At 39.5% G+C, this 19,086-nt stretch overlaps 1 protein-coding gene across 1 annotated transcript in view; it reads left to right on the plus strand.

The window, feature by feature from the left end:
- The window catches only part of LOC107591016 (protein scribble homolog), a 95,195-nt gene that overhangs the window by 18,029 nt on the left and 58,080 nt on the right, over positions 1 to 19,086 (plus strand). Inside the window, exons 2-4 of the mRNA XM_016280012.1 lie at positions 17,859 to 17,976; positions 18,502 to 18,580; positions 18,950 to 19,039. Of these exons, the coding sequence (XP_016135498.1) occupies positions 17,859 to 17,976; positions 18,502 to 18,580; positions 18,950 to 19,039 (287 nt within the window). The remainder of the gene's footprint in view (positions 1 to 17,858; positions 17,977 to 18,501; positions 18,581 to 18,949; positions 19,040 to 19,086) is intronic.

Below are 19,086 nucleotides of genomic sequence, written 5' to 3' on the forward strand. Positions count from 1 at the left end.
GCATATGGCAATGAAAGGAGGCTGTCTGCATTTGAACGGTCTGTACGAAGGGGATGAAGACTGTGTGATTTGTGCTTGCATTGCACACCCATTGCCTCTTGTTAATTGGTACTTGTATCAGCACAATGTGATGTATGACGAGAGTAATTTCTGGCATCATATACAGGAAGACTAGTCCTCTTATCAAAGAAATTTAGTTTTAAGAAACACTTACATTTTAATTGATTGTGGATGTAAACATCTACTTTCATACATGCTGCAGGTAAAAAATAAAACACACCTGAATCTGTTCAAAATGTTTAAGAAATATTTATTTTATTTAGTAAGGATTAATTTAATCAAAAGTTGTTGAAATATATACTGTCCTTTTGAACTTTCTATTCTTCAAAAATCCTGATAATGTATCACAAAAATCTAAGCAGCACAACTGTTTTCAACATTAACGATAAGAAGAAATGTTTCTTGAACAGCAAATCAGCATATCAGAATGATTTCTGGAGGATCGTGAAGACTGGAGTAATGACTGCAAAAGCTAATCTTTGCCATCACAGGAAGTTTTAAAATGTGTTCAATTTGAAAAGCTTTTTTTTTTTTTAAATTGTAATTTTACAATATAACTTTTTACTGTATTTTTACCAAATAAAGGCAACCTTGGTGAGCCTAAGAGACTTCTTTAAATGAAATGAAATATTACCTTTTTTTAACCTTGGTACAAACGTTTCCAGTTTTTACAAGTAAAACCTAGTCCTCTAGAGTGGTGTTTCCTAACCGGGGTGCCGGCTGTCGAGAGCAGGGGTGCAGTGTAAAAAAAAAAAAATTTTAAATTGCTAAAATGTTCAAAAAAGCATCTACTATATATTATCAATTTCTGATGTCGCCAATAATTAGAGATGCACTGAAATTTCGGCTGAAAATTACCGAAAATTAGTCACTTTCACGTGGTGTGACACTCTGCGTATTATCCTAGTCGTTCCACTCGTATACCGTTCATGCGAATTGGAACAGCAAAGTCCACTCAAAAATTGAGCCGACAGGAAACATCGATGTAGTACAGTATCGTTTCTGTCTGCAATAGCCCTACTGTGTTGTAACATGGTGTGGTATATGGGCAACTCTGGTAACGCTGCCTTCTCATTCATTGATCTGCTAACCGCTATGTTATGCTCGCGTGTTCTGATGATAATAGCTTTCTAGGAATAAAAATTATTTGGATAATTGGTAAAAAAAATTTTTTAAAAAGTTAAATATCTTAACCCTACTGTTAGACCTACCTGAAAAACTAAAAAGCAATTTATTTAATTCGAAGGCCTGTCATTATTTTTTATTTGTGCTATCATTATTAATTTCTTTATTTGTTCTTATTTTATTACTGACTGCTTGTCATTTTTTATTCAATTCAAAGTTTGAAATCAAGCTATCTCATGCTACTGCAACACAATTACCCCACTGTAAAATAAAAAAAAACACGGTTTGAGCAAAAATTTGTGAGATAGCTAGTTATAATGGTAATTAAATAATGTGTACATATGAATAAAAGCCTACATTAAAATTTGTCATATAAAGTGCTCTTCATAAGAACTAATCGAGGACCTACAATAATGTACAGTATTTGAAAAATAATGTGTTTTTGAACATTAAAGCATGTCAACATATTCTGTTACACCAAATACACAAAATAATGATCTTTAAAAAAGCATCATATGACCCCTTTAACTGATGCTCGTGCCCCCCTTGACAGGTGCTGGCGCCCCCTTGGGCGCCCCATAGGTTGAAAACCCCTGCTCTAGAGGTCATTTCAAGTCTGGCTCCATCCCAAACTTTCTCTCTCTCTCTTAGTAAATAGTGCACGGTCCTTCACCTCCTTGAGTAAATGATTGCTTTCCCATGATCATTCAGCAGTTAGTTGTGCTGAGATAGGCTTGTTGGGTGGTTTCTCTGGCAATGGTTTCTTCAGTCCCTCTCACTCTTAGTTTCACATATGTGTGTCATTTCTAACCTGCATCCATGTGACCGTCTAATTTAAATGGAGAGACTTGTACTGCTGTTTTGTGTCTTTTTTGCTTGGTCTCTGTTCTCGGCTCAGGGATCTTGAGCTGCTTCAGAAAAAGATCAAATATTGATTATTTCTTGATACTTGATTCTTACTGTGTACATGAATATGTTTTAAAGGGGTCCTATTAGGCTCTTTTACAAAGTCTTGATTTTGTTTTGGGGGTGTACTAGAACATGCTCTCATGCTTGGTGGTTAGAAAAACGCATTATTTTTCACATAATTTACATTATTAAAATACCTTTCTCCCCAGGCTGGCACAAACGGCGTGATTAGTTCCGACTTTGATGAAGGTCCACCTTCCGAAAAACAAAATGTGTTGTGATTGGTTAGCTGTCCCAGTGCGTTGTGATTGGCGAACAGCTTAGACGGTGTTTCAGTACTACAACGCCCCTTGCTCCGTCTTTCAACAAAAACGTTTTGGGTGAATCCGGCAGGCACTGTAGTCTCTCATGTTGTGGAAGCTGTCCTCAGAAAAATGCGCATAATTGTTCTAGACATGCCGAAAATGTGAAGCTACAGCACAGCAGCTCTTCTTCGTTTTCTCTGATGCACTAACTGCAGCAGCACTGTCTGATGCACTCACTCAACCACGCGTTCTAACCACAACCTCGCCCCTCCCCACCCCCCAACCATTCGAATTTCTGTAATCGGGAATTATTTGTAATGATATTCCAATGAGCCGCTTTGTGATATCACAAAGCCCGGAAAACAAACGCTGTAGTTCAAGCGAGCCGTTCGTTGTAGTTCAACAAAAACGTTTTGGGTGAATCCGGCAGGCACTGTAGTCCCTCATGTTGTGGAAGCTGTCCTCAGAAAAATGCGCATAATTGTCCTAGACATGCCGAAAATGTGAAGCTACAGCACAGCAGCTCTTCTTCGTTTTCTCTGATGCACTAACTGCAGCAGCACTGTCTGATGCACTCACTCAACCACGCGTTCTAACCACAACTTCGCCCCTCCCCACCCCGCAACCATTCGAATTTCTGTAATCGGGAATTATTTGTAATGATATTCCAATGAGCCGCTTTGTGATATCACAAAGCCCGGAAAACAAACGCTGTAGTTCAAGCGAGCCGTTCGTTGTAGTTCTTGAAAAGGGATTTTTAAAAAACAAAATAACTCCCTTTGGAGTGAACTTTGAGATTTGTAACTTTCTAGATCTTTTTTATGCCCAAACATACACACTACACACTGACTAAAATTAAGGGCTCTTAAAGTGATTCAAACTTAAGTTTAATGAAATTTTACACAACTCTCTTACGTGTGTGTTTAATCAGTTAGGTACTGTGTAATTAATTATGACCCAGACTTTCCATTGTTTAATATTCTGCAAACATTATGCTTTGATAATTTAAACCATTGATTAGTCACAGAGGTTGATAATCTTTCTTTTTGGTAATTTTTTTCCAAGCGAAACATGCTTGATATGAAGAGTGAGACAAGCTGTTTATGTTAGAGAAATATCTGCAGGACAGAAATGCTGTACTCTGCTGATCCAGACACTTCTGCAGTCCTGCCACGGGCCCCCTGCTGTACAATAGCACCAGTGACGGAGCTGCAGTCTGCCTGCCAGACTCGTTTGGCTCAGGACACTCCTTTCATACAATTATCCTCTCATCAAAACTGAGCCTTTTATAAAATGTTTGATATTAGAAGTAAAAATGGTCTAATCTGTCTGTACTTCAAGACCTTTTCTGCTTTTTACTTTTAGAAAGTAACTCAACTTTTAGCAGTCAACATGCTTCACAAACCCAAATTTTTTTATGCCATTCTTAATTAATGTGAATAAGTGACTTAACAATCTTTTTGTACCAGCGGTAACTTCCGCTGTGTGCAGGTTTGCGATGAGTGGAGAGGATATCACCGTGGCGTTGTGTGAGTTTAGTGTCTCATTGACTGCGGGATGAACAGAGTCACTAATGAACCGTTTCATCCGTCATCAACCCACCTCTGCTCATTAATAATCCACCACTCTCTCTCTCTCCCTCCCTCTCTTTTGCTCCCTTTCCCTTTCCCCAGTTCCTGCTCTCCATCCTTCCTGACCTCATTTCTCATCTCTTCCCTTTTGTATCCCACATTCTTGCCATCTTTTATCTTCTCTTTTTTTAGGCTTGCCTGTGCCCTTTGCTTGCGGACAATAGAAAAGTCCTTCACTCTGTCGGTGCCTTTAGTGGGAGGAGCTAAGTGGTCTTAGTTTTGATTGACAGCACTGTGTGTGATTTCAGAGGCTTTGTCCCAATGCTGAGAAAAAAGAGGGCAGGGGGTTCATTCATATGAAGGACCCTCAGTGTAATCCTCACATGTCAGAGGGAGGACAGGGGAAAACATTCTCCTTTAATTTGACGTTGATTTCAGAATGACTTTTTTTTTTGTAATGTTTTTGTTCCTATCTCACAAAGCGGAACTAGACATTTGAGTTTGGACTTATAATGCTGGTTTCCCCATTTCATTGTTTGCATGTATATGTGCATTCACCTTTCAGTTTTTTTTGGCCGGGTTACTGATGTGACCAATCCCACAATCGCCTGTCTCCTCTTTATTCACAGCTGAAAAAAAGAACCATCTCAAAGCTTTGTTTGCCTGCTCCTCCCCCATCTTCACCCCCCGCTGCCATCCTTTCGTTCAAAGAGAAGGAAGGAGGCCATGCAAGGGCCATTCTGGCCAAGTAGCGTTTTTAAATCTGTGTTTTTATTACTGCATGAGCCATTAAGACGAGTAGCATGATTGATGACAATGCACATGTGGTGTTTTAAGTTCAGGAGCTTGTGCTCTCAGTGCACTTAATGTGTATTTGCATATGTTCCTGGATGCATTAAGCATTCATTATATAAAAGTTGAGGGAATTAACATGATGATGTCTATCAGTTTGTTACTGTACAGCAAGCCTGCTTTCTTCTTTGGCCAGTTCAATATGAGTCTTTTACAACTTTTTGTCATCCTAAAAAAACAGAGCAGTGCATAATAGAGTGCAGCAGAGCAGCATCAAGAATATAAAATATGTGGGTTTGACAATTTGGCCTTAGACATGTCCCCCTTAATGTCTGTATTGGTTATGGCCTTGCCGTAAAGTAACAGAGATGGTATGATAGTGTGAGAGACATATGTCAGTGTAGTGGCTCTTTAGTAAGGAATAATTGATGACGGGCCGTTGGATTATTAGAAAAATAATGCACACCCGAGGTGGTGATCGTTACACACCTCGGGTGTGCATTATTTTTCTAATAATGCAATGGTCCGGAGTCAATTATTTCGCTTATACTACGGTTGCGACACCACAAGACATCGCTATATTCCAAGGCATTCGTCCAGTTTTTGTACTTAAAACGCTATTGAGAGTAGGATCAATTTCTTCCGTATCTCATCCAACACCTCCGTTGCTGATTCCAAAACATCATTTTAGACCTAGTAATGGAGGCTTGAGCCGTTGATAGCAGACAAATGCAGCTAATAACTAAGTTGTGAGAGAGAGAGAGAGAGAGAGAAATAGCTTGTGTAAATTACCTCTCTGAGTCTGTGTGTCTCTCAAAAGTGTTAGGCAGCAGCGTCCCGACTAATAGTGAAACTTTAAGTTAATTTTCTTCACGTACAGTGCCCTTACCTCGCTTGTGAGAAATGTAATGTAGCTTTTAAGTTGCTAAACTATTTTACTGATAAAATCGTCAGAGTAGCGCTAACAACGTTAGCACGTGTATTATGCTTACATATGTGCGTCTGTAAGGGAGAGAGAGCGGGAGAGTACGTGCTTTCCATAGATAAAACATACATAATTTTGGTTATTTTGCTGTTGTAAGACCTTTGAAATAACCACTAGTCTATAATAGAGAACTTTTATTTATATTTAGATCAGTGGAAATTACTGAAATCATTTGGCGAAGTGATGTGGAACTGTAATGCGGTCAAGAGCTGCCTGGAGCTATGTTCACCATGCATTTCCCTGAAAATAATTGCACACCTTAGAACGTTCGTCAGCCAATCAGATTCAAGCATTCAACGGCCCTGTAGTATAAAACATAGTATTGTCTGCAGTCACTTTTCCAGGGTGAAATAATGTTTGGTAATGTTGGTGACTGAAGGTTTGGCTGTAATGGCTTAATTGGAGAAAGTCATGGGGTAAGCAGTCACTTGACTAACACACAGCAGTCTCTGTATTGACCTGTATGCCTGAGCCAACTATTCTTCTCATTCCCCCTCCCCCCCCATCTTACTCCTCTTTTCTCAGTCTCTACATGCATGAGTGCCTTACTCTCAGAGAAAACTTTAAGATGTGTTAATTCAAGATTTGATTTGAGTTTCAGCTGTTGTGTTAATGTCACTTAGACCAGGGCAGTATAGGCTGTGACTTTTGTATTTTTTGACTATGGACATGATCACTATGCCTTTAAGCGGCTGTTAGATAGGAGAGCTCCAACACTCCTTTTCTCATTAGGGAAAATTTCCCTCGTGCTTTGAATGTGTTTAAAGTTGCATCATGGGAGTTCTGTGCCTCTAGTGGCATCTAGCAGAATTCTATTTTAGAAACCGTTTCCATTTCCGCGACGTTGCGGCTGGAGCAACAACATTCAAATTATATGACAGTAGATAATCTCAGATTATTGTGCTTTTTTTTCAAAGTTAAACGTGTCTAATGTGAGTTTGAATTAGGGGTGGGCGATATAGCCTCAAAATTATATCACGATATTTCAAGAATATTTGCGATAACAATGTCTATGCCGATATAGAAAAAAAATGGAACAACTTTTATTGGTGATTGCAGCTGGCAGGCAGCAGCATTTATTAGTGCAAACAAAATGAAGGGCATTTTCCATCCTTTTCCAATGAGCTACTGTCATCAATGACAGACTACCTAATTTGAAGTGTAAATCTATTGTCATTAGGTGGCAGCAGCAGCTGTGTTTGACTTGAAGCAGACCGTATGGTGTACAGGGCTGTAGCTGGGGTTTGCGGGGCTCCAGTGCAGGTTGTACCAGTGGGTCCTGTTTGAAATTGTGTAAATAGCACAAATATACAAATTAAACAATGTTTAAGTTTTTTCAAGTTTGTAGGTGTCCAGGTACAGAAACTGAATAATCAAATGTAAATAGCATTGCATAGTCTTCACTGTAGAAATTAAATATAGATTAATTCTTGTTAAAACTACAAAGTAATTCAGTAAAGAGCAGTAAATGATTTTCTCCTATTTAATTTCTTGGATTAACATTAAGGACACTGACAGCAGCTAGTAAATTAGGCGCGGTCACTTTAAGAGATAATACATCCAATATAATGATACACATTCCATTTCTTTGTCAACTGTTTACTTTCACTTAAGACATAACCGACCATTTTTTTCGAGGATACTCGCAAAGACAGGTATTGTGACAATTTTGTATTTGTCGTTTCAAGAGCAAGAAGAGACAAAACTCAATTTGGTGTTTAAGGGCTGTAGACGTGGCTCTCTGCATGCACACTGTACGCACAGAACAGCGCGCGGGTGCTAAATTAAGCTTTTCATGTCTTTTTGTGCTTGTATGTTTAAACTGGCAGGGTGTATTTGTTCGTTCAGGCACGGGAGGAAGGGAAGAAGAGCTCGGTTTGATGTTTGCGCGGCTCTCTGTGTGCACACCAAACTCGGCGCGCAAACTCAAAAGAGCAGTGGTCATTAGTTTCCAATCTGGCTCGTTTAAAGTAACATGCAAATACAAATAGTTTTACTAATTTGAATATCATTGGCCTTCTCAATTTTTTGACAAGCTGTCAGGTGACGTGTGTAGTTCAACTATGTGTCATCACACCACTTGTTTTCAATTATTTCAGTCCTGTATGCGGCAGCTGTACTGAGTTTATTACTTGATCTCTGTGTATTTTGGTCTCATTTCTAACCAGGCTCCCATTTCCCATCGCTTAGTCATGTGATACGTGTCACCTGCCACCATGGTGGTGGCAGCAGAGCCTCCAGCTGCCCGCAATGAACCACAGAGGGGAACGATAGCAGTGATAGAGGAGATGTTTACATTAGCAACATTATTGCCTTCCATGTTTTTCATACGAAGTGCCATTTTTACAAGTGAGCACCTTTAGCGCTTCTCAGCCTTTTGACAATGTACCCTGTTGCCCACGTCAAAATTCAATGGCTCCTCCCCATGTAGGCTAATAGGTTTCCTCTGGAATATCTTCTGCTGTGACAGAATTTGTCATTTTTTATAACATTAATGTAGAGAAACGGTAAACATCCATAGATAAAGAGCATAATCATTAACATTTTAAATAATTGAGTTTCAGAATTCCAGGGGCCTCATTTATCAACAGTGCGTACGCACAGATGTGTGCGTAATGAGTGCGTAAGAACCGTTTCACGCAAAATGTGGGGTCTACCAACTTGTAGAGGTCTTCACGGATCCACTTGGAACCCGAAAACCTGAGCTCCGACCCGAGACCCGAGTGGGTTCGGGTACAAAACTTCGACGAGTACCTCGGACACGGGTCGGGTTCGGTATTAGCGGTCTCGGGTAATTTAAAATAAACATGCTTTTCCCAAATGGACCCGATTAGACCTGAATTCTTTTAAACTATCCCGAATGCGTAGGTTACTTTCACTTTCGTGTTAAGAGAGGAACGCACATAGAAAAGGAGCATACGTTCCTAATCCTCGCACACAGACATCATCTGATACAGCACTGTAAATAGGTTGCTGTAAATTTAACAGTAACTTACTGGCAGCTGGATGCCAGTAATTGACTGTAAAAAATGTTTACAGTAGTATTACTGTAATTGCATTTACAGTACAATAATGGCTTTACTGTATTATTTACAGTATTACCGTATTTTCGTTTACAGTATCAGTACTGTAGAGTTTATTTTCATTTAGTTTAAACATTTTTACCTGTAAAAAAACAATCCAATTGTGGTACTGCACTGTAAACCATGATTTTTACCCAATGCTAAAAGTTACATTGGCTAAGTGGCTTAATTTGTTATTTTTAAAGAGACAAGTATAATTAATTATAATTTGCACTTGCAAATTGCATAATATTACAGTGTTTCCCACAGACTTTCATTCTATTTGTGGCGGCATATATATGCAAACTCATTCTCTGCGAGCAGGAGGCGCTGTTGGAGTGATAGAGATCGCGGTTTCCCCGGTAACGCTGTACACAAAGCAGAGCTCCACTCACAAACGCTGCATTATCAGACATTACAAGCAAGAAGAAATGAAAATGAGTTTTCTTCAGAAATACAGTGATATAAACCGCACCGGGTTTCGATTTTGAAACGTGCAGCAAAATACACCTCCGACGTTGCAGACTACATCCAGACTAGAAATCTGAAAATAACAAACAAAAGAAGTACTAGAAAATACTGTTTAAAATCTCCACTGAAACAGTAGGTTTGCCTAACGCACTTTACCTCAGTAGTTCACGTTAATTCGCTGTTAAGGTTAAATAACGACTCGCCAGAGGAGCTAACTTGCATTAAAGGGCAGCAGAACATACAAACGGGTTTGTCGGTTTAACTAAGGTTTATTTCGAGCAGTATAGGTGACCTTAACTTACTCACCAGTTGATGTTATCAGCCTTTTGGCGGCATTCCGGCCGTCAGTCAGAAAAAAAGGCTCCAACTCCCGACATGAAAAATTACACGATGAATAATGTTAGTTTGCTGTTAACAAGTGAAAACATCTTAAAATATCGCAGTTTTGCAATATTTGCAAAACACTGGCATTTTTGCAATATTTGCAGACACCGGCATTTTTCCTGACTGACTGCGGAGCTGCAGGCTGTACACACGCCAATGCCATTTACGTTTGGGTCCAGTCGGGTTTGAAAATAAATGCCGTCGTGTCGGACTCGGGTCTAATTTCATCGGGTCTGTCTCGGGTCGGGTTTTTCTTTAAAAAATTTTTTTTATTTATGCACGTCGGGTTCGGGTAAGAAGTGATTCGGGTCGGGTACAGATTTTAGGACCTGAGAAGACCTCTACCAACTTGTACTTATACGTAGAAATGCGTGTAACTATAAGCACACCTCTGAGCATGCTTACGCAGAGAATCTAGTGGTAGAATAGCGACACTACACACAAAAAGCATTTAAGAGTGTCACAGTATGCATTAAAGGGGTCATAGGATGCTACATGCACGTTTACAAGTTGTTTGAACTGAAATGTGTGTTGGCAGTGTGTACACAACCACCCTATAATGATAAAAATCCACCCAGTGGTTTAAAAAAAAAATCTGGTTAAATGTTTTCCCCTTTCTCAAAACGAGCCGATCTCAGATGCCTGTCTCTGTGATGTCACACAGACAGGCCCCTCCCACGATAGTTTGATTGACAGTAGCGTCTCAGCACAGACAGGACTGGTGTCTTACCTTAGACCTGCTCTGAGTGAGCTGTCATCAGTCTGCCATTGTTTCAACACTGGAGCAGGAGTAGACAAGAATGACTCCTAAGCGATTGAGGTGCTCTGTTGTTGGATGTAATAATGAACATAGCAGTCGTCGTTTACTCCCGACATCTGAGCCGCTGAACTCACAGTGGATTAGATTGTTTTTGAAGGGAATGCTCCCCGATCTACACAAATGCATCTATGTTCGCGTGAATCATTCATGATCCAGCCTCATCTACAGAAGAAGTGAGTATGTTTTGTAATGAATCTTTGCAAATCGCCTTTCCTAATAATGTGCTAATTAGCAAGTTTCACGATGAATGCGGCTAAAGTAAACCGTCTCTCTGAGAGCAGCTCGGAAGAGAGGGGCGGGGTCAGCAGAGCTCATTAACATTTAAAGGAAAATGCTACAAAAACGGCTTGATTAGACCTCATGGCTCCCACTCAGGACAGCCTGACTAGCAGTCGACAGTCAGGCACCCGCCAGCGATGCTCTGCCCGCCGTGTTGATAATTGAAGTAAGTTAGTGCTTTTACGTGTTTTGTTGACCTCTGTGTGAAAGCATCTCAGCGTTTTTAAGGTGACGTGTGTAGTTCAACTATGTGTCATCACACCACTTGTTTTCAATTATTTCAGTCCTGTATGCGGCAGCTGTACTGAGTTTATTACTTGATCTCTGTGTATTTTGGTCTCATTTCTAACCAGGCTCCCATTTCCCATCGCTTAGTCATGTGATACGTGTCACCTGCCACCATGGTGGTGGCAGCAGAGCCTCCAGCTGCCCGCAATGAACCACAGAGGGGAACGATAGCAGTGATAGAGGAGATGTTTACATTAGCAACATTATTGCCTTCCATGTTTTTCATACGAAGTGCCATTTTTACAAGTGAGCACCTTTAGCGCTTCTCAGCCTTTTGACAATGTACCCTGTTGCCCACGTCAAAATTCAATGGCTCCTCCCCATGTAGGCTAATAGGTTTCCTCTGGAATATCTTCTGCTGTGACAGAATTTGTCATTTTTTATAACATTAATGTAGAGAAACGGTAAACATCCATAGATAAAGAGCATAATCATTAACATTTTAAATAATTGAGTTTCAGAATTCCAGGGGCCTCATTTATCAACAGTGCGTACGCACAGATGTGTGCGTAATGAGTGCGTAAGAACCGTTTCACGCAAAATGTGGGGTCTACCAACTTGTAGAGGTCTTCACGGATCCACTTGGAACCCGAAAACCTGAGCTCCGACCCGAGACCCGAGTGGGTTCGGGTACAACTGTAATTGCTGTAATTGCATTTACAGTACAATAATGTCTTTACTGTATTTTATTCTAATCCTCGCACACAGACATCATCTGATACAGCACTGTAAATAGGTTGCTGTAAATTTAACAGTAACTTACTGGCAGCTGGATGCCAGTAATTGACTGTAAAAAATGTTTACAGTAGTATTACTGTAATTGCATTTACAGTACAATAATGGCTTTACTGTATTATTTACAGTATTACCGTATTTTCGTTTACAGTATCAGTACTGTAGAGTTTATTTTCATTTAGTTTAAACATTTTTACCTGTAAAAAAACAATCCAATTGTGGTACTGCACTGTAAACCATGATTTTTACCCAATGCTAAAAGTTACATTGGCTAAGTGGCTTAATTTGTTATTTTTAAAGAGACAAGTATAATTAATTATAATTTGCACTTGCAAATTGCATAATATTACAGTGTTTCCCACAGACTTTCATTCTATTTGTGGCGGCATATATATGCAAACTCATTCTCTGCGAGCAGGAGGCGCTGTTGGAGTGATAGAGATCGCGGTTTCCCCGGTAACGCTGTACACAAAGCAGAGCTCCACTCACAAACGCTGCATTATCAGACATTACAAGCAAGAAGAAATGAAAATGAGTTTTCTTCAGAAATACAGTGATATAAACCGCACCGGGTTTCGATTTTGAAACGTGCAGCAAAATACACCTCCGACGTTGCAGACTACATCCAGACTAGAAATCTGAAAATAACAAACAAAAGAAGTACTAGAAAATACTGTTTAAAATCTCCACTGAAACAGTAGGTTTGCCTAACGCACTTTACCTCAGTAGTTCACGTTAATTCGCTGTTAAGGTTAAATAACGACTCGCCAGAGGAGCTAACTTGCATTAAAGGGCAGCAGAACATACAAACGGGTTTGTCGGTTTAACTAAGGTTTATTTCGAGCAGTATAGGTGACCTTAACTTACTCACCAGTTGATGTTATCAGCCTTTTGGCGGCATTCCGGCCGTCAGTCAGAAAAAAAGGCTCCAACTCCCGACATGAAAAATTACACGATGAATAATGTTAGTTTGCTGTTAACAAGTGAAAACATCTTAAAATATCGCAGTTTTGCAATATTTGCAAAACACTGGCATTTTTGCAATATTTGCAGACACCGGCATTTTTCCTGACTGACTGCGGAGCTGCAGGCTGTACACACGCCAATGCCATTTACGTTTGGGTCCAGTCGGGTTTGAAAATAAATGCCGTCGTGTCGGACTCGGGTCTAATTTCATCGGGTCTGTCTCGGGTCGGGTTTTTCTTTAAAAATTTTTTTTTATTTATGCACGTCGGGTTCGGGTAAGAAGTGATTCGGGTCGGGTACAGATTTTAGGACCTGAGAAGACCTCTACCAACTTGTACTTATACGTAGAAATGCGTGTAACTATAAGCACACCTCTGAGCATGCTTACGCAGAGAATCTAGTGGTAGAATAGCGACACTACACACAAAAAGCATTTAAGAGTGTCACAGTATGCATTAAAGGGGTCATAGGATGCTACATGCACGTTTACAAGTTGTTTGAACTGAAATGTGTGTTGGCAGTGTGTACACAACCACCCTATAATGATAAAAATCCACCCAGTGGTTTAAAAAAAAAATCTGGTTAAATGTTTTCCCCTTTCTCAAATTGAGCCGATCTCAGATGAATGGCTGTGTGATGTCACACAGACAGGCCCCTCCCACGATAGTTTGATTGACAGTAGCGTCTCAGCACAGACAGGACTGGTGTCTTACCTTAGACCTGCTCTGAGTGAGCTGTCATCAGTCTGCCATTGTTTCAACACTGGAGCAGGAGTAGACAAGAATGACTCCTAAGCGATTGAGGTGCTCTGTTGTTGGATGTAATAATGAACATAGCAGTCGTCGTTTACTCCCGACATCTGAGCCGCTGAACTCACAGTGGATTAGATTGTTTTTGAAGGGAATGCTCCCCGATCTACACAAATGCATCTATGTTCGCGTGAATCATTCATGATCCAGCCTCATCTACAGAAGAAGTGAGTATGTTTTGTAATGAATCTTTGCAAATCGCCTTTCCTAATAATGTGCTAATTAGCAAGTTTCACGATGAATGCGGCTAAAGTAAACCGTCTCTCTGAGAGCAGCTCGGAAGAGAGGGGCGGGGTCAGCAGAGCTCATTAACATTTAAAGGAAAATGCTACAAAAACGGCTTGATTTGAAAAGAGCTGTTTTTTGACAGGGTGAAAATTTGTTTTTTTACACTACCATTGAGAAATTTTAACCAAACTGTTAGACTTTTCATTAAGACCCTAAAGAATCATATCAACTTGTGGAAAATGGGCAACCTATGGCCCATTTCAGCACAGACAGGACAGGGCAATCCACATATGTCCTGTGTTTCCTTTAATTATAAAACACTCAATTTATCATTTGTCTAGTTTTAAACAGACAATTTAGGTAATTGGTGTCAAACCCTATAAAAGACAGCTGTGACAAATGTTTGTCTCAATGCAATGGCTTATCTTGCGTTTTTTTGGAAGACTTGGCAAACAATGCGCTCTGCAGAGAATGCGTTTTCAAAGACCGCGCTGAGAGTGAGAGCACAGAATGGCTTCTCAGTCGGTACCGCTTTCTTTGCCATGATTTTGGCGAGGACACATACATTCACGTGATTTATAAAGGGAGGTGTTGTCACCATATATGGTTTATTGGAGGCGTTTCCGAATGCAAATGACCGTGAACGTGAATGAGCATGTTACTTATGCACATGTGGGATTTATCAACAATGATTGCTTACTCATGTGCGTAAGAACTGCGTGCGCACGTTTGATAAATACAGATTTTCTTGTACTTGGGCACATTCTAAATTTCATTCGTAGGACAAAAAAATAGAACCTTTTCTACACACTGTTAATAAATGAGGGCCCAGATGTTTTAAGTGCTGATTGTTATTCAGGATTCCTCAATTTGATTCCATGACTTTTCTAGTCTTTCACGATTTACTGGATAAGAATTTTTTTCTTTGAAATCGCGTGAATCATTCATGATCCAGCCTCATCTACAGAAGAAGTGAGTATGTTTTGTAATGAATCTTTGCAAATCGCCTTTCCTAATAATGTGCTAATTAGCAAGTTTCACAATGAATGCGGCTAAAGTAAACCGTCTCTCTGAGAGCAGCTCGGAAGAGAGGGGCGGGGTCAGCAGAGCTCATTAACATTTAAAGGAAAATGCTACAAAAACGGCTTGATTTGAAAAGAGCTGTTTTTTGACAGGGTGAAAATTTGTTTTTTTACACTACCATTGAGAAATTTTAACCAAACTGTTAGACTTTTCATTAAGACCCTAAAGAATCATATCAACTTGTGGAAAATGGGCAACCTATGGCCCATTTCAGCACAGACAGGACAGGGCAATCCACATATGTCCTGTGTTTCCTTTAATTATAAAACACTCAATTTATCATTTGTCTAGTTTTAAACAGACAATTTAGGTAATTGGTGTCAAACCCTATAAAAGACAGCTGTGACAAATGTTTGTCTCAATGCAATGGCTTATCTTGCGTTTTTTTGGAAGACTTGGCAAACAATGCGCTCTGCAGAGAATGCGTTTTCAAAGACCGCGCTGAGAGTGAGAGCACAGAATGGCTTCTCAGTCGGTACCGCTTTCTTTGCCATGATTTTGGCGAGGACACATACATTCACGTGATTTATAAAGGGAGGTGTTGTCACCATATATGGTTTATTGGAGGCGTTTCCGAATGCAAATGACCGTGAACGTGAATGAGCATGTTACTTATGCACATGTGGGATTTATCAACAATGATTGCTTACTCATGTGCGTAAGAACTGCGTGCGCACGTTTGATAAATACAGATTTTCTTGTACTTGGGCACATTCTAAATTTCATTCGTAGGACAAAAAAATAGAACCTTTTCTACACACTGTTAATAAATGAGGGCCCAGATGTTTTAAGTGCTGATTGTTATTCAGGATTCCTCAATTTGATTCCATGACTTTTCTAGTCTTTCACGATTTACTGGATAAGAATTTTTTTTTTTGAAATCACCGGTGATTTTTTTTTTTTTTTAGGGTTAGTATATTCTATTATAGTTATTCCTTAAATTGGCTTTTATTTTTTTTCTTTCAGTTTATTTTGGCGAGGACACATACATTCACGTGATTTATAAAGGGAGGTGTTGTCACCATATATGGTTTATTGGAGGCGTTTCCGAATGCAAATGACCGTGAACGTGAATGAGCATGTTACTTATGCACATGTGGGATTTATCAACAATGATTGCTTACTCATGTGCGTAAGAACTGCGTGCGCACGTTTGATAAATACAGATTTTCTTGTACTTGGGCACATTCTAAATTTCATTCGTAGGACAAAAAAATAGAACCTTTTCTACACACTGTTAATAAATGAGGGCCCAGATGTTTTAAGTGCTGATTGTTATTCAGGATTCCTCAATTTGATTCCATGACTTTTCTAGTCTTTCACGATTTACTGGATAAGAATTTTTTTCTTTGAAATCACCGGTGATTTTTTTTTTTTTTAGTGTTAGTATATTCTATTATAGTTATTCCTTAAATTGGCTTTTATTTTTTTACTTTCAGTTTTCATTTTAATTTGTAGTTATTTTGTGCATTTGTCATTCTTATTCGTTTATTATATTACTATTTACATTTATTTATTTTTAATTTATAGTTTTAGTTCAGTTTTAGTAATTTATTTTCAGTTTGTAATTTTAGTGCTTACACTTGTTGTTGCTGAAGCCAGCCAGTTTAAGTTTTCATTTAAGCTTTATTTCTATTAACAACATTTTCTATAGTTTGTCATCTTGAGGCTCCCTAGGAAGTCTGCTTAGTCGGCCCCCCGTTTGAAAACCACTGCCTTAAATGGAGGTGGTAACTGTTGTTTGGTTGAGTTACATTTCCCACAATCATGTGCTGATCTCATCCTTCACTTTTATTTTACATCCGTTTTCTCTTTTTACAGAGTTTTTTGATGTTTTGGCCTTGTGTACCAGTGAATCAAGAGTCACAACAAGCAACTACACACACACACACACACACGCATACATCCCGCAGTATCAGCCTTGTTCTTGGCAGTACATAGTAAGCCCTCTGTTGGTGTTCAGCGGCCAGCCCAGCATAAAAAGAGGAGAGGGCATGATGGGCCACAGCAGCAGGAATGTACTGAATGTGACCAACTAACAAGCAAGCTCTTGATAAAGTAGCATGGCGTGCAAAAGCAGACACGCACACTTTTGCCTTCACTTCACATGATTGTTTACAGAAGTGTGTGTGTGGATGAGCTGTTGTCAGGTAGTTGAGAGCAGTGGTCATTAGTTTCCAATTTGGCTCGTTTAAAGTAACATGCAAATACAAGTAGTTTTGCTAATTTGAATATCATTGGCCTTCTCAATTTTTTGGCAAGCTGTCATTTGCAGTTGCAGCATAGGATTGAGTGCATAACCTTGTTTGTTGTAAATCTTTCAATGCTCCGATATTTTTCACCATGCAATGTCTAGTAGCACTTGACCCATCTGTGTTTTTCATTGTCACCAGCCACACTGATTTCTACAAATCAGTCAGATATAATGTTATGCCAAAAAAAGTCAGATACCACCAGTTGGCCTGTAATAACCAATAAATGGTGACATGAGCTCTTAAAAGGGAAGCCCTCTTCAAGAGTGAGTGCTCTTAACAAGATAACCATCCAAAAATGAATATTGACTAATAATTTATACACCCTCATGTTGTTTCACACCTGTATGACTTTCTTTCATCTATGGAACATAAAAAGATAAATTGAGAAAAGCATCATTGTTTTTTTTGTCTATAAAATGGAAGTCAGGGGTCACTAAAAATGGTATCATCATCTTTTGTGTTGCGCAGAAGAAAGCAAGCCATGTAGGTTTGGGATAATGAGTGAGTAAATAAACAATGACAGTTGTCATTTTTGGGTGAACTATCCCTTTAAAGCTTTTTATTTTTGCCATAATCTATCGCTGTTGCTAAAATAGGCATAAACAATTAAATATCCAATATTAGGAGATAGTAACCAATATGGGGCCTATCTATATTGTTCCTCCCTTGATGCATTTGTCTGGCCAGTATATAACTGTGTTTTATCTAATTCTTACTCTTTTACCTTTCAGCCTTTCTTCAGATTGCACAATCTGCGAAAGCTGGGCCTCAGCGACAATGAGATTCAAAAATTGCCGCCCGACGTTGCCAACTTCACACAGCTGGTGGAGCTAGACATCTCTAGAAATGGTGTGTAAAACTCTTTCTTAAATGTGCACTGCTTCTGAAAAATAAAGCTGCTTTTAAACTGCACCCATCTAGAGATATTTGCACACACATCCTGTGTACCACTTGAAAGTTTCTTTACACAGTGCTCTGGAATGTTTTCTTTGAGCCATGTCTATTTAAGAAGTGTACATCCATTTCAACGGCCAATTGTCTTCTCATGTGCCTCGCACAGCCCGAGGGACATTTACTGTTAGTCTCAGGATGGATCGTGGGAATGTTGGAACATGTTGTATCTGTATTTAAACTACGCAGTGTTATATTCTGCAACTCCGCAAATGAAGTGACTCTCACTTGGTCCCTAACATGTGCCTCGGATCCCATATAAGATACACACACACACTTACAGACAACTCACTACAGTCAAATCACCCTCTCCTCCCATTCCTCCAGGCCATCTGGTAGCCATTATTAAGAAGCCTGAAAAAGTGCTTAGTTTGTCGTGACACTCCTTCAGTATATCTTGCTGACTGTGCCTTTCTCTCTCAGATATTTCTGAGATTCCCGAAAACATAAAATTCTGTCAGGCCTTGGAGATTGCAGACTTCAGCGGAAACCCCTTGTCCAGGTTAGTGTGTTGGAAGAACCTCCAAATCCCCCATACCAAATGACACTTTCTTGATTATGAAAGGTGTAGAAAGGTTGGGACGAGAGAAGAAAGTCTGACACTAAAAAGAGTTTACAAATGATCATATGTTCTGTTAAAATGCTGTAATGATATTTTTCTAGCAGGTGAGAATGTAACAGACACTTTGTTTGGGTCAGTCAGTGCACACAGCTATTAGAGGATGTCAACTTAATTCATCACACAAGTGCTTCCCACTCCTTATTTATATTAGAGCAGGAAGATGGGCGCTGCTGTTAGCAGTAACCGCTTTCACAGACCAAACCTTTTCCATTGTGCGTCTCATTTTCCTTTTGTCTCTGTCGGTCTCAGGTTGCCTGATGGCTTCACACAGCTCAGAGGACTGGCTCACCTATCACTCAATGACGTGTCACTGCAGTCTTTACCCAATGACATTGGAAAGTAAGTCGATATGAAGACGTTCTATTCCAAGTTTTTTTTTTTTTTTT

Source organism: Sinocyclocheilus grahami, unplaced genomic scaffold (genome assembly GCF_001515645.1).
Source record: "Sinocyclocheilus grahami isolate Dianchi unplaced genomic scaffold, SAMN03320097.WGS_v1.1 scaffold136.1, whole genome shotgun sequence".
In the NCBI taxonomy this organism is placed as follows: domain Eukaryota; kingdom Metazoa; phylum Chordata; class Actinopteri; order Cypriniformes; family Cyprinidae; genus Sinocyclocheilus; species Sinocyclocheilus grahami.